Consider the following 22,514-nt stretch of genomic DNA (forward strand, 5'->3'; position numbering starts at 1 on the left):
AATAGCCTCTGCCTTTTCTGATTCTAGGCTGAGAGCTAAGAATATTCCTCCTGCCTGCCTAGTTAGGCAGGGTGTTTGGTTTGCTTTAGAAGCAGTAACCAGCCTTGAGAGATCTGGCAGACCTACAGCCAGTGGAATTCAATTGCTGCAGAAGGAGGTAGAATTTAACTTGCTCTTTTTCGCTGCTTGTCCTTTTAAAAGCACTAGAAGTCATTTACATAAGGTGTTACGTTTTTTATTTGCTTTCTGGTGCACTGCCACTCGAGCTGCCCAGACCCAGTGCTCTCTATATTCTGCTTGTCTCCTCTGGTCACATCAAGAGGCAATCAGCAGCAGAATAATAATTTCATTTCCCTCCCTTTCTCCCAAAGTGCCCAACAAGAATTATGGCCATTGTTAGTGCTTAGCTTTGAGTAAGTGCCCACATGACCTGCGGGATTAAACACAACAAAGGGACCCGCCAGTCCTCTTGGGAGCAGCACCAACCATGTTTCTGGCCAGTTACGCTGGACCTTTGTATCCCAAACCCTCCAGTCTCATCTGCTTTTTGTTGAGCGCCTACTATGTGCCAGGAAACCTCTCCAGGCCCTTGATTTACGCGACTCCTTTAGTTCTCACAGCAGCTCTGCGACTGTCAGTGTCCTGACCTCTTGCTTGCCCGGTCACCAGCTAGTAAGTCATGGAGACTGGACTCCAGTGCCATGCCTTGGCCTCCACGCCCAGAGCACTTTCTTCTGTGTGTCTGCAAAGCTCTGCCGCCCGAACAGTCCACCCTTGGATGTGGTAGAGGCTGTGGATTTGGAAGGCTGCACTTCTGCAGGGAGGTATTGTGAGGGAGAGAGACGGAAGGTACTGTTAGATTTAGCCGTGTCTGATTTATCCTCAGAGAAGCTGGTGGTATCTGTTCAGAAGTCAGGCAGCTGGGCAGGAGAGTGTTCAAAGCTAACTTGAGAAGAGCAGGGGCCGGAGATGACTTGAATTCTTGATCTGAGGAAAGGGTCCAGGGCTCCCTTAGCCAGTCCAGGTACATGGAGCTTAGTTCAGGATATTTGCCCCAAGACACTGGTTCTGTCTGTGCGAGACTTTACATCGTTCACTTTAAATGCTCGGTTTGAATTGTGCGCTTTCTTTTTCCTTTTCGGAACCAGGAGCAATCCGCCATGCCTGAAGTCAAAGACCTTTCAGAAGCCTTGCCAGAGACGTCAATGGATCCCATCACGGGAGTGGGGGTGGTGGCTTCTCGGAACCGAGCCCCGACAGGCTACGACGTAGTAAGTCAAGATTCGCTGATTCGGCAAACAGTTATCTCCTGTGTTCAAGGCCCTCTGAACCCTGTGTGTAAGATGTGCTGCTTCTCTCTAGGAACTTAAAACAGGGAGGGAAGACGTCACCAATGGGAAGGCGTGGGGAGCGTCCTGCTTTGGGAGTAGATGACCTGAGCCCGTCTGGGCTGTTTCGTGGCCTTAGCTGGGTCACTTGACCTCTGTAATGGTCATCTTCACATTCTGTAAAATTAAAGGGTTGCATTAGTTGATTTCCAAAAGCATTTCTAGCTGTGACATTTCATGAAAAGGATCCAAGAGTCTGAAAGACCCTTGGTTTGTTGTCACAGATTGTCCTACATGTATAAATGTCGTGAGTGTATTGACATATGTTTATATAGCTCCTTACAGTTTACAAAGCAGTTTCCTACCCATGAACTCATTTGGCTCTCATGATTCCCTGGAGGCTGGGAGGGGAAGTTGCTTTCTCTCCACTGTGCTGATCAGGAGAACTCAAGCTCTGAGAAGGGAAGCGATGGAGCCCCAGCCCTTGGGAGTGGTGAATCAGGACCAGACCCCCTCCCAAGTCCAGGGCTCTGACTGACCACATCACTGCAGTATAGCAGAGAACTTGCTTTGCTTTTCAGCAGACATCTGTGGTGGTGTTCAGTAGTACCGACGGCTGGAATTGGTTATTTTGATTTTTCAGTAGGTAAATTCCGTTTTGGGTGAAGCTTAAAAAGTGCAGAGGAACTATTGGGAGGGTTTAGTTAACAGTGACTATTGTCATGTGTTCTGAGCTTCTAAGGTGGTCTTATTTTCAGTTTCCTCATTTTGTTTATGACGATGTTTTATTCTTGCTCATTGAAAATGTGCACCAAGAATACATAAAAGAATACAAGTCTCATTAGCCAGCATTGAAAACCTGGCACAGTGATTAGATCAGTGTCTGATGTCCCAGGGGTGGGAGGGATGCCATGCCTAGTCCAGAAGAAGCCCAAAGGCAGGGTTTCTTAACCTTGGCACTACTGACATTTTGGGCCAGATGATCAGAAAATAGTGTGTAGTCGGGCAGCATCCCTGGCCTCTTCCTACTAGACGCCAATAGCACCAACCCCCGAGTCATGACAACCAGAACTGTGTCCAGACATTGCCAGATGTCCCCAGGCGGAGGAGGTGGGCGGGCAAAATCAGCCCCCGTTGCGAACAGTGCGGTGCATTTTGCGTCAGCCCATGCCGGGCCCCGTGTGAGAAGGGGAAGCCTGTTAAAATGCTCTACATCACTTTCCCAACTGTCTGAAAGCTTATAAACATTTTAAAAGTGAAAGAACGGGGGAATCTTTTTTGACAAAGATTTGAGTCTTACCTGCGGCCTGACTTCAGAGCGCTGTTGGAATGTATAACTTGCCATAAAATAGAATCATTAGGTATGGCTTTGTGCCATAAAACTCCTGGGGAAGCTAATAAAAATGTTCCTGATTTGAGAAGCCCAAGTGTCTTTTGATGAATTAGATATGAAGCAGTGAGGCGTGAATCAGGGAAGGGGCTTGGTGCGTGCCATCTCTGGGAGGACTGGCTCCGGAGTGGCTCTCTGGGGGCGAGGGGTTGCCTGGGGTGGGGCCCAGGTCTTCTCGCTGTTCCCTCTTGCGGATCTGTGTCTTTAACATTCTGCTTGTACCTTCGGGGTCACCGTGAATGCTTGGCTAGTGGGCGACAGATGGCCTTTGATAGTCTGGTTTTCTGAAAGTCTTGGTAAGTCTGACAGGAGCAGAATCTATCCCTATCATTTTCTCCTAACATCTAGCTCAGGGCAGAAGAGCGCAGTGTCAAATGAGTAAGATTAATAAGCACATTTCATGATGAGGCTGTACCAGGCATTACCATGAAAGGTGAGCAGGGCAAGAGGCTCCAGAGGGTCAGCCCGGCAATTACCCAGCCCCTGCGCGCCGAGGCGGAGTGTCCGAGCTCCCTCCGAAAGCCCTTTCAGGGAGGGAGGCGGGAGTCCTCTCTTTGGACTGACCGCTGGACTCTTCCCAGATAAGCATCTGCTTCCTCAGAGGTCTGACCCTGAGTTCAAGGGGAATGAGGGAAGGCACGGGGTGGGCAGGCAGGGAGGCACTCCCCATTCCTTTTATCCGGAGGAGTTTCGTGTGAGGTCAACATCCAAACCGAAGTGCGAGGCGTCGGGTGGTGGCCGCGCTGCAGAGATGCTGAGACGGAAGTGCGGGGGCTGAGGAAGCTCTCTGCACCGTGGCCAGGCCTCTCTCTCTCGGTCGCGTCTGCCGGAGGATTAATCCCTCCCTGTGCACAGGGCACGTTAAGTACCGTGACACACAGCCCCAAGAGCCGGGCGCTAGATGGGCTGCTGACCCTCGATGGTACAACCACTTTAAAATGAGCAGAGGCCCTGTTGCTGCTTGAAGTAAAAGATGCCAAGTATTTGTTTATAAAAATTTAATTTTGTAACTTCTCTGCAGGTCAGGGGAAGCTTCCTAGGCCAGGCAGCTGGGGATTATTTGCTAAACTTCTCAATTTATTGTCCCTATTTCTGCAGTCCCCTCTGAAATAGCCTGCACTTCCTGCCCCTCAGCCACGCTCTCAGATCTGGGAGTGACTGGGGTTCCCTGCCCTCAGAGGGCTGGTGGGTCTCATGTGTCCACGGTCCCTGGTAGGATGACTCTGTGTTGTAGATGCGTGGTAGCACGTGCTGTTTTATCATATGCGATGGGCAGTTTTCAATGAATCGTGATGCCGTGGGAGCACTTCATGCTAAAACTCCTCTGCACAAAATTAACCTTTGATTACCAGGTCCCTCTGGGATGTTGCAGTGTCTAAGGGCATCAAGCTGGACATCACCGATGACCACTGTTGGGTGTATTTCTGTGTATTTCCAATGAAATACATCATACTTTTTACCTGCATTCTCTTGCCTTTCTCAGTGAGTGTTTACAACTCACAGACTAAAGCCACAACACTGTATTTGTGAGATGACTCTTTCTTTCCAAAAAGGAAATAGTTTCCTTTGATAATACACTTCTTGGTGACATAACTTCATATGATGATATACTTTTTTGGCAAAAACAAAAAGTCAACAATACAAAGAAAGAATAATCAAACACTCCAGAGTGTTTTAATTTTAAGTTGTTTATTTGTCCAACCTATATTTTTGGATACCTACTATGTGCTGTCTATCTAGGAGCTGGGGGTATAGTGGTGAATGAAAACACATTCCTGCCTTCTTCATGAAGCTTAAAGTCTAGAGAGAAAGACAATTAAATGATCATACAAGTAAATGTAAGATAAAATTGTGATAAGTGCTTTGAAGGGAAGTCCTAAAAGACTGTTCCATCTTTCAGATCTAGCTTTCCAGATCTCCCCCCATTTCTCTTGCTAAGTCCCGGATTGTGACAGCATGACCCTCTCCAGCTTAACTTCTAGAAGTTGCTCCCTTTTTTCCATACCCTGAGGCCTGCCCAGTGTCTCTCCTCCAGCTTTTCCTGAGCATTTCCCAGGGCACCGGCTCAAGTGTGCTTGGGGTCCTTCGGCTCTGGCCTTCTCCCCTGCCACCACACTGCACCATTTTTGTTGGTGACGTCTGTGAGGTCGCCCTTGTCTGGGTGCATCTCCCCCGCTAACCTGGCGAGGCTGCTCCCCTCTTCCTGGCCTGAGTGGGGAGATGGACACTGCTTTCCCTTCCACTCCCTTGTTCTGTGACCTTCCGTGGTTTCCCACAGAACAGCTGAGACCAGAATTACTTTTCGTGAGATTTTTCTGGAGCTCTGAGGATGATGGGAACAGGAGAGTGAGGCTCAGAGAATATTGCTGCTGAGGCCCAGGTCCGTCCTCCGACCCCTCCCTGCCCGGCCTCTGCCTTGCTGTTGGCTACCTTCATTCTACCTAACGGCGTTTACAACTGCCATGTGTAGGGGCCCCGCCAAATTGAGTCTTGGCCTCAGAGAGCCTAGGAGACTTTTTTTTTCTTTTTCTTCACTGAAATCTAAGACCTCCTTCGTTCCCTTCCTGAGAAACCCCGCCTGACACCCGGGAGTCTTTCGGCACAGTGACTCTGAAGTGACAGATTATCCCCTAGTTCAAGGACTGTTTCCAGATGTCCAGGTGGGGGATTCTCAAGCTTTCGTGGGCCTCATTCCTCTGCGGGACCCCACGCCCCGGGTTCCTGCTGCAGTAGGTCTGGGGTGGGGCTGAGAGTTTGCATTCTAACCAGTTGCCAGGTGATGTTGATGCTGATGGTTCAGAGGCCACACTTTGAGAACTACTGCTCTAAGTTAGGTCATTCTTAAATAATCTGTACACGTGGTCACCACAAGTCTATCTCAGGAACTGCTGTGCTAGCTTTTCCTGTTATTTTTTGGCCTCTCCTGATTTAAAGTTTAGAAAGTCTCAGGGGATGTGTGTGTACGTTTGTGAGCTTTTTTAAAAAAACATTTTAAAAATACAAATGGGATGGTACTATTTATACTGTCATAACTTAAAAAAAAATATTGTGGGCATAGCTCTATATCAGTCTCTAGAGATAGGTCACATCCTCTTAATAATGCATTTGTTTTTTTTTAAGGAATTCCTTTATTTTTATTTTTTATTTATTTATTTATTTATTTTTGGCTGTGTTGGGTCTTCGTTTCTGTGCAAGGGCTTTCTCTAGTTGCAGCAAGCGGGGGCCACTCTTCATCGCGGTGCGCGGGCCTTTCACTATCGCGGCCTCTCTTGTTGCGGAGCACAAGCTCCAGACACGCAGGCTCAGTAGTTGTGGCTCACGGGCCTAGTTGCTCTGCGGCATGTGGGATCTTCCCAGACCAGGGCTCGAACCCGTGTCCCCTGCATTGGCAGGCAGATTCTCAACCACTGCGCCACCAGGGAAACCCCGATAGTGCATATTTTATTGTCTGGCTGTACCAAAATTTGGCTAATAATCCCATATTGAAGGACATTGAATTTGTTTCCATTTTATGTTTTTAACGTGATAAACAACATCCTTGTGTATGTATTTTGGTGTGGTCACCCTGTTAGTGCCATAGAATAATTTCATAGGTTGGAATTACGGGGTCAGAGTGTTCACATTTTAAACTTGCTAAGTATTGCCAATGCCTTCTAGAAATGTTGTGACATTTTGTCAGTTTCTATTCTCACTCAAGCAGGTGTTCAGTAAAGTGAAATTTGGGGGCTGAAGGATGAATTGACCAAGTTGCCCCCCTCCCCCACCCCAGGCTCTGCGCCCAGCTTCCTGTCACTGGCCCTCCTCTGGGCCAGGCGGACCTCTGGGGCGAGGGCCTGGATGGTGTGTCGTTTCAGGGGTAGCCGTGGATCTTCTCCAAGAGCTTCCTCCTCTTGGGTAAACAGAGAAAGGACAGACATGCAACTCCTTTCACTAGGCGCACATGCTCTCAGTGTGTCTTCCTGTCTCACTTCCTTCTACTCACTTCTCCTCCAGCCTCATTGAACCTCGTACTTTCTCATATTCGGAATAAGGAGCAACTTTGTACCATCAAACCCTTGAACCCACTTTTTCCATATTTTCAAAATTCCCGTCCTCCCCCCCTTTTGGGATAAAATTTTCTGAATCTTTTAGAACCCACTTTGAAAACTCCTTGGTGAAGCTTTTTCTGATGTTATGCGTTCATTTATTGCTTCACGCAGTGGCTTCACAGATGTTTGTTGACCACCTACTATTGTGCAAGGCCCTGGGAATTGCAGTATCCTGGGAGGGGCTCCATCAGGTGAAAGGCGAGAGATGAGGAAGGGTGGGTAGATGAGGCTGGATCACCCCAGAATGTTGTAAGCTACACGAAGGCATTGGCCATGCCGAGGGTGGTAGGAGTCACGAAAGGACTTTAAGAAAAAGGTTCTTAGATTTGTGTTTTTAAAAGTTTCCTTGGTGTGTACAGGAAGGGAAATAATTGGAGGGCGTAGGTACTGAGGCAAAGGGCTGAGTTTGGAGGCTCTGTATTGGTGTCGAGTGAGAGGGTGGAAGCCTAACCCATTAACAGTGGATCGACCTGAGGGACATGGAAACATGGGGCATGGGGACCCGAATACATATTCTTTCACAGAAAAGAAATGGGTTGAATGTTGAGAGATGGGTGCAGAGGTGAGGAAAGGGAAGGACCAGAGTGACACGAGGGTGTCTTGCCGGGCAGCTGGGTGGATGTTGATGCTTTCTGTTGAGATAGGAACATAGACAACCAGGTAGGTTGAGGGTGGAGGAGGACCGTTGGTTCGGTTTTGGACACACTGCGTTTGAGGTGCTTGTGTGACCTCTGGGTGGGGATGTTGAGCGGCCCTGTGTCTGAAGGTCTGGGGAGATGCCTGAGTGTTACCATCACGTGGCAGAGACCGTGGTGTCATGGAGATGGTCCTGTCGTATCAGACTCCTCGTCAGAGTCCCCTGGAGCATCGATGATGAGGGATGGTTGGGAAGGAGGCACTCAGAAGAGGGCTGGGGCTGAGCATCCGGAGAGGTGGATGGAAAATTAGTAAGAAACTGGAGGAAAATGTATTTCTAGAAGAAGAGGTGGTCAGTAATAGTCAGAGTTCACTACGGGGTAAGTAAAATGAGGCTGAAAGCTTACTCTTGGGTTCAGTAACAAGAAGGTGCTTGTGAACTTGGTGGTAGGCTGAGAAGCAAGATTGGAGTGGATTTGAAAGGCCCGCCTGAAGTGGGAGGTGAGAGTGCAGATGGCCTTTAAAGGAGGGAAGGTGGCAGCTGGAGGATGATATGGGATCAGGGGTCTTTTTTCCTTTGTTAAAGGTAGGCAGGTGTTGAATGTTTAGTTGCTGATGGGAAGGAACCAGCAGTGAGGAGGGTTGACGATATAGGAGAGAGAGGCGCTGTCTGATGAAGCAAGGCCCCTGAAGGGGCAGAGGACTTGGTGTCCAGAGCCTGGTCAGAGAAAAGCCCAGGAAGTTGTGTTGGTCAGAGAAAAGCCCAGGAAGTTGTGTTTGTGTTGCTCTTGTTCCTTGCCGGCGCTGCGTGCTGGAAAGCCAGCCTTGGTCGTGGCCTCTGACCAGCAAGTGGGCCTCCGAGGGCCATGCACGGACCAGGCATCCCCTAAGTCTCCACTTCCCATTTCTTCTGTGCTTCTTCTCCCCCCACCTCGTTTCTCTCAACACTCCTGTTTATTTCTTTTTTTTTTTAATAAAGTTTATTCATTTATTTATTTATTTATGGTTGTGTTGGGTCTTCGTTTCTGTGCGAGGGCTTTCTCTAGTTGCGGCAAGCGGGGGCCACTCTTAATCGCGGTGCGCAGGCCTCTCACCATCGCGGCCTCTCTTGTTGCGGAGCACAGGCTCCAGACGCGCAGGCTCAGTAGCTGTGGCTCATGGGCCTAGTCGCTCCGCGGCATGTGGGATCTTCCCAGACCAGGGCTCGAACCCGTGTCCCCTGCATTGGCAGGCAGATTCTCAACCACTGCGCCACCAGGGAAGCCCTCCTGTTTATTTCTGAAACTAATTAGACAGCCAAACATTTCTTAAAAACTGCTGGTCCTGTATAGTTTATATATTTGGGATTTCCTAAATAATTGCAAGTTTCAAATGCTTGAACTGCCAAATGAGGGGGGCTTTGGGGGTGCTAGGAGTGATCAGCTCCCCTCTGGGCCTGTGGGCTGTGTCTAGGGGCATAGAGAAGGATAAGTTTAAAATTCTAAACCCACAAATGAGGTCCCGCCTACCAAAGTGGAGAAAGAAAAAAATAATCCACTAAATGCTGAAGCTGATTCAAACAAGTTGGTATTTTTGTATAGAACTCAAGAAATTTTTTAAAATGAATGAAAAGTATGTGAAGATGGGAATGATATCTTATTAAAAATATATGGTAGACATCAAATGGGAGTTGTAGGACATAACCATATGTCCCGTCTGATCACAGCTGTCACATGAGTCTCCAGAAAGCTGAAGCTGTGTGGGAGGCCCGAGCCGGGCAGGAAGACCACTCTGCTCCTGTGGCCGGAGGACGGGAGAGCCGCCCCTCCTGAAGCTCTGGTTCCATGAAGCAGATGCAGGAGCAGGTGTGGCAGCCTCTTCCCGCTGCCCCTGGCTCCCTCCCCGTGTGGCTTCGCTGTCCAGGGCCTGCTCCCAAGGGCGGAAATGACCGCAGACCAAGTCCCAGCTCACCCGCTGGTTTATTTTCAGAACCAGAGCTAGTTTTGATAAAAGGCACCAGGTGTTCCTCTCTTTTGTTTTGTGAGAAAATACATGAAACTGAGATTTACTGAAAACACGGAAAGTAGTTTTATGACCAGCCCTTGGGCCTTTGTTTCCTGTGGCCTGGATTAGCAAGCTTCGGTAACAGCATTGTCCCTGCACCTTCCCCTGTGACCTGCAGAGCCCTGGCCTCGGGCAGTGGAGCCACGCTGGGCAGGACGCACATGGACCACTTACACGTGCACATGCCTGGCTTCCCGGAGGGGTGCATGAGGCAAACGTTGCTGCTGTCAGGATGACTCTGAGGTCATGGCTTTAAATTGCCTCCTTCTAAGTGTCTCTCCCCCACCAACTATGAATTTTGGTTTTGACCCAAAGACTTTACTCTCCCTAATGACTTGTTCCATGGTTGGTTCATTTGGAAAGGGGAGAGGACTTGGGGAGCACTGTAGTATTCTGGCACTCCCTCCTGTTCGCTGCAACCTCCCATTCACTATGTAGAAAGGCTCCTGACAAAAAAACCTCAAGTAGTGGATTAATGGAAAAGAGGAGGGACTTGCTTTAATCTTCCATTTTTTTCAGTTAAACTTTTTATTTTCAGATAATCATAGATTCACATGCAGTTGTAAGACATAATATAGGGGGATCTTGTTTGTACCTGTTTCCCCCCAATGGTAATATCTTAAAAACTCTAGTACAGCATCACAACCAGGATATTGACACGGATACAGTCAAGATACAGAACATTTCACTTTTAAAATGTACCTGGGATTTTATTTTTGTTCGGGTGTGGTGAGGCCTACAGATCAGGAGAAAACTGCCATCGAAAAGAGAGTTTGTTTTCACGGTCCAAGAGGAGGGGGCCTTCCACACTATGCAGGGCCACATGGGGAAGCACCAGGGTTGGTCAGCAGGCAGAGGGAGCAAGGGGAAAGTGTGGGCAAGAGCCTTTATTGTGGTTTCTGTGGGAAAGGCAAAGCAAGGAAGGGTAAGCAGATTTAGGTTTGTCGTAATAATTTCAGTGTGCTCTGGGCTATAAGGGTGGCCTCTAGTTGTCAGATACCTGGCCTTGGGGTGATTTAGGGCAGGAGGATAGTGTTTCAGACTGAAGGAGCCTGAGAAAGGGAGCTGGTGGGCATATGGCCTCAGGATTGGTTGGTTTGCATATTGAAAGTGTACAAATTGTGTTCTGTCTCTAGGAATTAACTAACCTTCTCCTTAACCACTGACAACCACTGATTTGTTCTCCATTTCTATAATTTTGTCTTCAGGAGTATTATATGAATGGAATCATATAGCATGTAATCTTTTGGAATTGGTTTTTTCATTTTCAAAAACTCAGCATAATTCTCTGGAGATTCATCTAGAGAATCTATTGCATGTATCAATAGTTTGTTCCTTTTTATTGCTGAATAGTATTAATTGATACTACTGCACCGCAATTTGTTTAACCATTTACCCATTGAAGGACATCTTGGTTGTTTCCAGTTCGGAGCTATCGTGATTAAAGCTGCTATAAATACTCGTTTACAGGTTTTGTGTTAACATAAGTTTTCATTCCTCCAGGATAAATGCCTAGGAGTGCAATTGCTGGTCATATGGTAGTTGCATATTTAGTTTTTTAAGAAAATGCTGAACTACTATCCTGTGTGGCTGGTAACATTTTACATTTCCACCAGTTACTCCACATCTTTTCTAGCATCTGTTATTGTCAACACTTTTTTGTTTTAGCCACGCAGATAGGGTTTTAGTAATAACTCGTTTGGCTTTAATTATATTCCTTTAGTGGCTAATGATGTTGAACATCTTTTCATGTGCTTATTTGCCATCTTTATTTCTTCGGTGAAATGTTGCTTCATGTCTTACTCATTTTCTAATTGGATTGTTGAGTTTTAAGAGTTCTTTGTATATTATAGATATGAGTCTTGTTAGTTAAGGGGTTTGGAAACATTTTCTTCTAGTCTGTACTTGTCTTTTTACCTTAGCAGGATCTTTACACAGCAGAAGTTTTAAATTTTGATGATTTGTCAGTTTTTCTATTTATCAATCATGTTTTTGGTGTCAAGTCCAAGAACTCTTAGCCTAGCCCAAGAACTCTTAGCCTAGCCCTAGATCCTGGAGATTTTCTCATTTTTTTTCCTAGGAGTTTTATAGTTTTACATTTCACATTTAACTCTGTGATACATCTTGACTTAATTTTTGTACAAGGTATGGATTTAGGTCAGAGTTATTTTTTTCCCCCTATGCATGAACAGCTGCTCCAGTACCATTTGTTGAAAGTTGAATTGCTTTTGAACCTTTGTAAAAAATCAGTTGGGCATATATGTGTGACTCTCTATTCAGTTTTTTTCTGTGTGTCTAGCCCTCTGCTAGTACCACACAGTATTGATTGTTGTAGCTTTACAGTAAGTTTTGAAATTGGATTAAATGATTCCTCCAACTTTATTCTTCATTTTTTTTAAACATCTTTATTGAAGTATAATTGCTTTACAATGGTGTGTTAGTTTCTGCTTTATAACAAAGTGAATCAGTTATACATATACATATGTTCCCATATCTCTTCCCTCTTGCATCTCCCTCCCTCCCACCCTCCCCATCCCACCCCTCTAGGTGGTCACAAAGCACCGAGCTGATCTCCCTGTGCTATGCGGCTGCTTCCCACTAGCTATCTATTTTACATTTGGTAGTGTATATATGTCCATGACACTCTCTCACCCTGTCATATCTCACCCCTCCCCCTCCCCATATCCTCAAGTCCATTCTCTAGTAGGTCTGTGTCTTTATTCCCGTCTTGCCACTAGGTTCTTCATGGCCTTTTTTTTTGTCTTAGATTCCATATATATGTGTTAGCATACTGTATTTGTTTTTCTCTTTCTGACTTACTTCACTCTGTATGACAGACTCTAACTCCATCCACCTCATTACAAATACCTCCATTTCATTTCTTTTTATGGCTGAGTAATATTCCATTGTATATATGTGCCACATCTTCTTTAGCCATTCATCCGATGATGGACACTTAGGTTGCTTCCATGTCCTGGTTATTGTAAATAGAGCTGCAATGAACATTTTGGTACATGACTCTTTTTGAACTATGGTTTTCTCAGGGTATATGCCCAGTAGTGGGATTGCTGGGTCGTATGGTAGTTCTATTTTTAGTTTTTTAAGGAACCTCCATACTGTTCTCCGTAGCGGCTGTATCAATTTACATTCCCACCAACAGTGCAAGAGTGTTCCCTTTCCTCCACACCCTCTCCAGCATTTATTGTTTCTAGATTTTTTGATGATGGCCATTCTGACCAGTATGAGATGATATCTCATTGTAGTTTTGATTTGCATTTCTCTAATGATTAATGATGTTGAGCATTCTTTCATGTGTCTGTTGGCAATCTGTATATCTTCTTTGGGGAAATGTCTATTTAGGTCTTCTGCCCATTTTTGGATTGGGTTGTTCGTTTTTTTGTTATTGAGCTGCATGAGCTGCTTGTAAATCTTGGAGATTAATCCTTTGTCAGTTGCTTCATTTGCAAATATTTTCTCCCATTCTGAGAGTTGTCTTTTGGTCTTATCGTTTCCTTTGCTGTGCAAAAGCTTTTAAGTTTCATTAGGTCCCATTTGTTTATTTGTGTTTTTATTTACATTTCTCTAGGAGCTGGGTTAAAAAGAATCTTGCTGTGATTTATGTCATAGAGTGTTCTGCCTATGTTTTCCTCTAAGAGTTTGATAGTGTCTGGCCTTACACTTAGGTCTTTAATCCATTTTGAGTTTATTTTTGTGTATGGTGTCAGGGAGTGTTCTAATTTCATACTTTTACATGTATCTGTCCAATTTTCCCAGCACCACTTATTGAAGAGGCTGTCTTTTCTCCACTGTATATGCTTGCCTCCTTTATCAAAGATAAGGTGACCATATGTGCGTGGGTTTATCTCTGGGCTTTCTATCCTGTTCCATTGATCTATATTTCTGTTTTTGTGCCAGTACCAAACTGTCTTGATTACTGTAGCTTTGTAATAAAGTCTGAAGTCAGGGAGCCTGATTCCTCCAGCTCCATTTTTCGTTCTCAAGATTGCTTTGGCTATTCAGGGTCTTTTGTGTTTCCATACAAATTGTGAAATTTTTTGTTCTAGTTCTGTGAAAAATGCCAGTGGTAGTTTGATAGGGATTGCATTGAATCTGTAGATTGCTTTAGGTAGTAGAGTCATTTTCACAGTGTTGATTCTTCCAATCCAAGAACATGGTATATCTCTCCATCTATTTGTATCATCTTTAATTTCTTTCATCAGTGTTTTATAATTTTCTGCATACAGGTCTTTTGTCTCATTAGGTAGGTTTATTCCTAGATATTTTATTCTTTTTGTTGCAATGGTAAACGGGAGTGTTTTCTTAATTTCACTTTCAGATTTTTCATCATTAGTGTATAGAAATGCAAGAGATTTCTGTGCATTAATTTTGTATCCTGCTACTTTACCAAATTCATTGATTAGCTCTAGTAGTTTTCTGGTAGCATCTTTTGGATTCTCTATGTATAGTATCATGTCATCTGCAAACAGTGACAGCTTTACTTCTTCTTTTCTGATTTGGATTCCTTTTATTTCTTTTTCTTCTCTGATTGCTGTGGCTAACACTTCCAAAACTATGTTGAATAATAGTGGTGAAAGTGGGCAACATTGTCTTGTTCCTGATCTTAGTGGAAATGGTTTCAGTTTTTCACCAATGAGGACAGTGTTGGCTGTGGGTTTGTCATATATGGCCTTTATTATGTTGAGGAAAGTTCCCTCTATGCCTACTTTCTGCAGGGCTTTTATCATAAATGGGTGTTGAATTTTGTCGAAAGATTTCTCTGCATCGATTGAGATGATCATATGGTTTATCTCCTTCAATTTGTTAATATGGTGTATCACGTTGATTGATTTGTGTATATTGAAGAATCCTTGCATTCCTGGGATAAACCCCACTTGATCATGGTGTATGATCCTTTTAATGTGCTGTTGGATTCTGTTTGCTAGTATTTTGTTGAGGATTTTTGCATCTATGTTCATCAGTGATATTGGCCTGTAGTTTTCTTTTTTTGTGACATCTTTGTCTGGTTTTGGTATCAGGGTGATGGTGGCCTCGTAGAATGAGTTTGGGAGTGTTCCTCCCTCTGCAATATTTTGGAAGATTTTGAGAAGGATAGGTGTTAGCTATTCTCTAAATGTTTGATAGAATTCGCCTGTGAAGCCATCTGGTCCTGGGCTTTTGTTTGTTGGAAGATTTTTAATCACAGTTTCAATTTCAGTGCTTGTGATTGCTCTGTTCATATTTTCTATTTCTTCCTGGTTCAGTCTCGGCAGGTTGTGCATTTCTAAGAATCTGTCCATTTCTTCCAGGTTGTCCATTTTATTGGCATAAAGTTGCTTGTAGTAATCTCTCCTGATCGTTTGTATTTCTGCAGTGTCAGTGGTTACTTCTCCTTTTTCATTTCTAATTCTATTGATTTGAGTCTTCTCCCTTTTTCTCTTGGTGAGTCTGGCTAATGGTTTATCAATTTTGTTTATCTTCTCAAAGAACCAGCTTTTAGTTTCATTGATTTTTGCTATTGTTTCCTTCATTTCTTTTTCATTTATTTCTGATCTGATCTTTATGATTTCTTTCCTTCTGCTAGCTTTGGGGTTTTTTTGTTCTTCTTTCTCTAATTGCTTCAGGTGCAAGGTTAGGTTGTTTATTCGAGATGTTTCCTGTTTTTTGAGGTAGGCTTGTATTGCTATAAACTTCCCTCTTAGCACTGCTTTTGCTGCGTCCCATAGGTTTTGGGTCGTCGTGTCTCCATTGTCATTTGTTTCTAGGTATTTTTTGATTTCCCCTTTGATTTCTTCAGTGATCACTTCGTTATTAAGTAGTGTATTGTGTAGCCTCCATGTGTTTGTATTTTTTGCAGATCTTTTCCTGTAATTGATATCTAGTCTCATAGCGTTGTGGTCAGAAAAGATACTTGATACGATTTCAATTTTCTTAAATTTACCAAGGCTTGATTTGTGACCCAAGATATGATCTATCCTGGAGAGTGTTCCATGAGCACTTGAGAAAAATGTGTATTCTGTTGTTTTTGGGTGGAATGTCCTATAAATATCAATTAAGTCCATCTTGTTTAATGTATCATTTAAAGCTTGTGTTTCCTTATTTATTTTCATTTTGGATGATCTGTCCATTGGTGAAAGTGGGGTGTTAAAGTCCCCTACTATGATTGTGTTGCTGTCGATTTCCCCTTTTATGGCTGTTAGTATTTGCCTTATGTATTGAGGTGCTCCTATGTTGGGTGCATAAATACTTACAATTGTTATACCTTCCTCTTGGATCGATCCCTTGATCATTATATAGTGTCCTTCTTTGTCTCTTGTAATAGTCTTTATTTTAAAGTCTATTTTGTCTGATATGAGAATTGCTACTCCAGCTTTCTTTTGATTTCCATTTGCATGGAATATCTTTTTCCATCCCCTCACTTTCAGTCTGTATGTGTCCCTAGGTCTGAAGTGGGTCTCTTGTAGACAGCATATATATGGGTCTTGTTTTTGTATCCATTCAGCCAGTCTGTGTCTTTTGGTGGGAGCATTTAATCCATTTACATTTAAGGTAATTATCGATATGTATGTTCCTATTCCCATTTTCTTAAATGTTTTGGGGTTTTTTTTTTATAATTTTTATTTTTATTTTTATTTATTATTTATGGCTGTGTTGGGTCTTCGTTTCTGTGCGAGGGCTCTCCCTAGTTGTGGCAAGCAGGGACCACTCTTCATCGCGGTGCGCGGCCCTCTCACTATTGTGGCCTCTCTTGTTGCGGAGCACAGGCTCCAGACACGCAGACTCAGTAATTGCAGCTCACGGGCCCAGTTGCTCTGCGGCATGTGGGATCTTCCCAGACCAGGGCACAAACCCATGTCCCCTGCATTGGCAGGCAGATTCTCAACCACTGTGCCACCAGGGAAGCCCCAATGTTTTGGGTTTGTATTGTAGGTGTTTTCCTTCTCTTGTGTTTCTTGCCTAGAGAAGTTCCTTTAGCATTTGTTGTAAAGCTGGTTTGGTGGTGCTGAACTCTCTCAGCTTTTGCTTGTCTGTAAAGGTTTTAATTTCTCCATCAAATCTGAATGAGATCCTTGCTGGGTAGAGTAATCTTGGTTGTAGGTTTTTCTCCTTCATCACTTTAAGTATATCCTGCCACTCCCTTCTGGCTTGCAGAGTTTCTGCTGAAAGATCAGATGTTAACCTTATGGGGATTCCCTTGTGTGTTATTTGTTGTTTTTCCCTTGCTGCTTTTAATATGTTTTCTTTATATTTAATTTTTGATAGTTTGATTAATATGTGTCTTGGCGTGTTTCTCCTTGGATTTACCCTGTATGGGACTCTCTGTGCTTCCAGGACTTGATTAACTATTTCCTTTCCCATATTAGGGAAGTTTTCAACTATAATCTCTTCAAATATTTTCTCAGTCCCTTTCTTTTTCTCTTCTTCTTCTGGGACCCCTATAATTCGAATGTTGGTGTGTTTAATGTTGTCCCAGAGGTCTCTGAGACTGTCCTCAGTTCTTTTCATTCTTTTTTCTTTATCCTGCTCTGCAGTAGTTATTTCCACCTCTTGGGCTGGTGAGTGCTGGTTGGCAAGGCACCGATCCTCTGTGCGGGAATCTCTCTGCTTTGCCCTCCGCACCCCTGTGGCTGTGCTCTCCTCCGTGGCTCCGAAGCTTCCCCCCTCCGCCACTCACAGTCTCCACCCGCGAAGGGGCTTCCTAGTGCATGGAAACCTTTCCTCCTTCATGGCTCCTTCCCACTGGTGCAGGTCCCGTCCCTATTCTTTTGTCTCTGTTATTTCTTTTTTCTTTTGCCCTACCCAAGTACGTGGGGAGTTTCTTGCCTTTTGGGAGGTCTGACGTTTTCTGCCAGCGTTCAGTGGGTGTTCTGTAGGAGCAGTTCCACGTGTAGATGTATTTCTAATGTATCTGTGGGAAGGAAGTTGATCTCCTTGTCTTACTCTTCTGCCATCTTCTTCGACCCCGCCCCATTCTTCATTTAAGAAATTGTTTTAGCTATTCAAGTTCCTTTGTCTTTCCATGTAAATTTTAGAGTAATCTTCTTGGAATTTAGATGGGAATTAATGTTTAAAAGGCACTGTGGGACTTCCCTGGTGGCGCAGTGGTTAAGAATCCACCTGCCAGTGCAGGGGAGACGGGTTTGAGCCCTAGTCCGGGAAGATCCCACATGCTGTGGAGCAACTAAGCCCGTGTGCTACAACTACTGAGCCTGCACTCTAGAGCCCAAGAGCCACAACTACTGAGCCCGCATGCCACAACTACTGGAGCCCACGCACCTAGAGCCCGTGCTCCGCAGCAAGAGAAGCCACCATGATGAGAAGCCCACACACCACAACAAAGAGTAGCCCCTGCTTGCCACAACTAGAGAAAGCCCGCACGCAGCAACGAAGACCCAATGCAGCCATAAATAAATAAATAAATAAATGGACTGTGGACCAACATGGGGGTGGTTCCCTTTACCAACAACAGGCAGTTCTCAGACACCAGCTGTAGGTGTCCTACAGTTCAACAGTTCTGACACTGTCTACCTGGAGATAGCGTCAGAGTCCATAGGTTAAGGGCTCAGTCCCACAAGACTGCCCCCTCCCAACTTCAGACACTGATCACCAGCCCAGGTTATCACCTGTGTGTCTGACCAACTGGCTGTAGTTCGGGGGTTCCAATGACCCCCTCCTTAGGTTCAGTTAATTTGCTAGAGTGGCTCACAGAAGTCAGAGAACATTTTACTTACTAGGTCTTTGGTTTATTATGAGAGGATATAACTCAGGAACAGCCAGATAGAAGAGATTTATAGAGCAAGGTATATGGAAAGGGTGAGGAGCTTCCATGCTGTCTCTCCCAGCATGCCAGTCTCCCCAGATCTCATGTGTTCATCAGCCTGGAAGCTCTCCAAACCTCATCCTTTGGGGTTTTTATGGATGCTTCATTACATGGGTATGATTGATTAAATTATTGGCCATTGGTAATTGAGTCAACCTCCAGCCCCTCTCCCCTCCCTGGAAATCAAGGGGTAGGACTAAAAGTTCCAACCCTTTATTCACGGTTGGTTCTCCTGGCAACCAGTCCCCATTCTTAGGTGCTTTCCAAAAGTCATCTCATTAACGTAAACCCAGTTGTGGTGGAAAGGGGCTTGTTATGAATAACAAGACACCCATTTCACTTTTATGGCTCTGAAGTGATTTCAGGAACTGAGGACAAGAGACCAAATATGACAAAAGATGCTCCCATTGCTCTTATCATTCAGGAGATTACAAGGGTTTTGGGAGCTGTGAGCCAGGAACTGTGGGTAAAGACCAAATATGTATTCCTTATTATAAATCATATTATCACAATGTTAAAATTGTACATCAATTTGAGGAGAATTCCCATGTTTATTAACATTGTGTCTTCCAATTCATGAGCATAGTATGTCTCTCCATTTATTTAGTACTTCTTTGATTACTTTCAGCAACATTTTGTAGGTTTCAGCAGACAAGCTTTATACGTGTTTTGGTTGCTTTAAGCCTGAATGCTTTATTTTTTATTTTGAGCAATTGTAAATGGAATTGTATTTTTAATTTTGATGTCCGTGTGTCTATTATTATTATATGTAGAAATAAGACTGATTTTTTTATGTTTATCTTTGCTGATCTCACTTCTGTATGTTTATCTTTGCTGAATTTTGAGACCTTGCTGAACTCACTTATTGGTGTATATTCCTTGGGATTTTCTATGTAGACTGTCATGTCATACTTTCTTCCTTTCAGGCCTGTATGCCTTTTATTTCCCTTTCTTGCCTTATTGTAATGGCTAGAACTTCTAGCACTGTGTTGCATAAGAGTGGTGAGAGTAGACATCCTTGCCTTATTCCTGATCATAGAGGGAAAACATTCAGCCTTTCACCATTCAGTATAACATTAGCTGTAGATATCTTTATAGATGCTCTTTATCAAGTTGAGAAAGTTCCTTTCTGTTTCTGTTTTTCTAAGAATTTTTATTATGAATGGGTATTGAATTTTATCAAATGCCTTTTCTGCATTGATGGATATATCATGTGATTTTTTTTTTTCTTTAGCCTGTTAACGTGGTGAATTACATTGATTTTTGAATAATGAACCAGCCTTGCATGCCTTGAATGAGTTCTATTTGGTCATGGTGTATAATTATTTTCTATATATCGCTGAATTTTCTTTGCTAATATATTTTTAAGAATTTTTGAGTCTGTATGCATGAGGGATATTGATCTGTAGTTTTCCTTTTTTTGTACCATTTTAATCTGGTTTGGTAATATTAGATTCATAAAATGAATTGAAAATTGTTCCCTCTTCCATTTTCTGGAAGAGACTATGTAGAGTTGGTGTTAATAAAACGTAAGCTAGGATTTAAACGTTAAGTAGAATTCTCTAGTGAGATCGTCTGGACCTGGAGATTTATTTTTTGAAAGTTTTAAAATGATGAATTCAATTTTCTTAGTAGTTATAGGGCTATTCAAATAATCTGTTTCATTGGGTAAGTTGTGATAGTTTGTGGTTTTCAAGGAATTGATCCATTTCAACTAAGTTGTCAAATTTATGTGTGTAGAATTGTTCGTAGCATTCCTTTATTATCCTTGTGATGTCTGTAAAGTCTATAATAATACTCTGTTTCTGATATTGATAATTTGTGTCTTCTCTCTTTTTTCTTTATCAGTCTTCCTAAAAGTTTGTCAATTTTATTAACATTTTAAGAAACTTTGTTTCATTGATTTTTCTGTATTATTGTGTTTTCAATTTCATTGATTTCTACTTTTATCTTTATTATTTCTTTCTTTCTGCCTGCTTTGAGTTTATTTTTCTCTTTTTCTAGATTCTTGAGGTAGGAGCTTAGATTGTTGATTTGAGAGTCTTCCTCATTTCTAATATATGCATTTAGTGCTATAAATTTCCCTCTCAGCACTGCTTTAGCTATGTCCCACAAATTTTCATATGTTTTATATTTCTTTTTGTTTTCATTCTGTCCAGTGTATTTTTAAATTTCTCTTTAGAATTCTTTGACCCACGGATTATTTAGAATTGTGTTGTTTAGTTTCCAGACATTTAGAGATTTCACTTTAATCTTTCTGTTACTGATTTCTAGTTTGATTCCATTGTGATTGGAGTACACACTCTATATGATTTCAGTTCTTTTAAATTTGTTGAGGTTTGTTTCATAGCCCATGAAATGGTCTATTTTGGCATGTATTCATGGTTACTTGAAAAGACTGTGTATTCTGCTATTAATGAGTGGAATTTTCTTTAAATATCAATTAGACCCTTTTGGTTGATAGTGTTGTTGTGTTCCTCTGTATCCTTGCAGATTTTCTGTTCACTTATTCTATTAATTTTTGAGAAAGGGAAGTCCCAACTGTAATTTTGGAATTGTCCTTTTTCCTTTCAGTTCTAATAGCTTTTGCTTCACATATATTTTTCAGCACTCTTGTTTGGTGCATACACATGTAAGGTTGCTATGTCTTTTTGGTATATTGACCATTTTATCATTATATAATGTCCCTTTCTGTCTGGTAATTTTCTTAGCTCTGAAGTCTATTTTGTCTCATATCAATATAGCTACTCCTGCTTCCTTTTAATTAATGTTTTCATGAAATATCTTTTTCCATACTTTTACTTTCAACCTGCCTATAGAATTATATTTGAAATAAGTCTCTTGTAGACAGCACATAGTTAGATCATGTTTTTAAATCTACTCTGCCAGTCTCTGTCTTTTAGTTGGTATATTTAGACCATTTGTATTTAATGTAATTATTGATATGTTAGGGCTTAAAGCTGCCATTTTATTTTTTATTTTCTAGGGTTTTTTTCTCCTGCCTTCCTGTGAGTTACCTGAACATTTGTTAGAATTCCATTTTTAGCTTATCTAAGTGTTTTTGAGTGTATTTCTTTGTATGGCTTTTTTAGAGGTTGCTCTAGGTATTACATTGTGTGTGTGTGTGTGTGTGTGTGAGATAACAATCTCCTGGTAACATCATTTTACTAGTTCACGTAAAGTGTAGAACCCTTACTCTCTTTTATATCCTTTTACCCTCCCTCATTTATAAATATAATTGTCTTAAGTATTTCCTCTACATATATACAGAACCATATCAGAAAGTGTTGTAATTTTTGCTTCTACCATCAAACATAATTTAAAAAATTCAAGAGGAGAGGAAAGTCTATTTTATTTACTTATATTTTTGCTTGCCGTTTTTTTTCTTCCCAGTGTTTCACAGTTCCTTCTTTTATCGTTTCTTTTCTGTTTAGAGAACTTCCTTTAAGCCTTTATTTTAGAGTACATCTGCTGGTGACACATTCTCTTAGTTTTTCTTTATCTGAGAATGTCTTTATTTCTTGTTCATTCCTGAAGGATAATTCACTGGACATAGAGGATTCTGGGTTGACAGTTCTTTTAGCACTTGAAAAATGGTGTGCCATTTCCTTCTGGCCACTATGATTTCTAATGAGAAATCTGCAGCCATTCTAGTTGTTCTTCCCCTATAAGTAAAGTGTCATTTCTTTCTCAAATCTTTAAAATTTTTTCTTTGTCCTAGTTTTTCAGAAGTTTGACAATGATGTGTCTTGGTGTGGATTTATTTGGATTTATTCTGTTTGCAGTTTGCTTACCTTCTTGACTTTGTGGATTTATGCCTGTTGCTAAATTTAGGAAATTTTTAGCCATTATTTCAAGTACTTTTTCAGCCTTACCCTCTTTCTCCTCTCCTGGAACTCTGATGACAGGAATGTTAGATCTTTTGTTACAGTCCCACAGGTCCCTGAGGCTCTCTTTATTTTCTGTTCAGTCTATTTTCTCTCTGTTGTTCATACTGGGTAATTTCTATTCTGTCTCCCAGTTCACTGATTCTTTCTTCCCTGTCTTCCATTCTGCTGTTGAGCCCATCCATTTGGTTGATTTCAGTTGTTGTATTTTTCAGTTCTAAAATTTCAGTTTGGTTCTTCTTTTATCTTCTGTTTAGTTGCGAGCCTTTCTATTTCTTTGCTGAGACTTTCTGTTTTTTCATTTGCTTCAAGCATGTTTGTAAT

At 42.5% G+C, this 22,514-nt stretch overlaps 1 protein-coding gene across 1 annotated transcript in view; it reads left to right on the plus strand.

Moving 5' to 3' along the window:
* The window catches only part of MVB12B (multivesicular body subunit 12B), a 187,484-nt gene that overhangs the window by 15,149 nt on the left and 149,821 nt on the right, over positions 1-22,514 (plus strand). The window contains 1 exon segment of the mRNA XM_059926690.1: positions 1,149-1,271. Coding sequence (XP_059782673.1) covers positions 1,149-1,271 — 123 coding nt within the window.

Source organism: Balaenoptera ricei, chromosome 6, assembly GCF_028023285.1.
Source record: "Balaenoptera ricei isolate mBalRic1 chromosome 6, mBalRic1.hap2, whole genome shotgun sequence".
In the NCBI taxonomy this organism is placed as follows: Eukaryota; Metazoa; Chordata; class Mammalia; order Artiodactyla; family Balaenopteridae; genus Balaenoptera; species Balaenoptera ricei.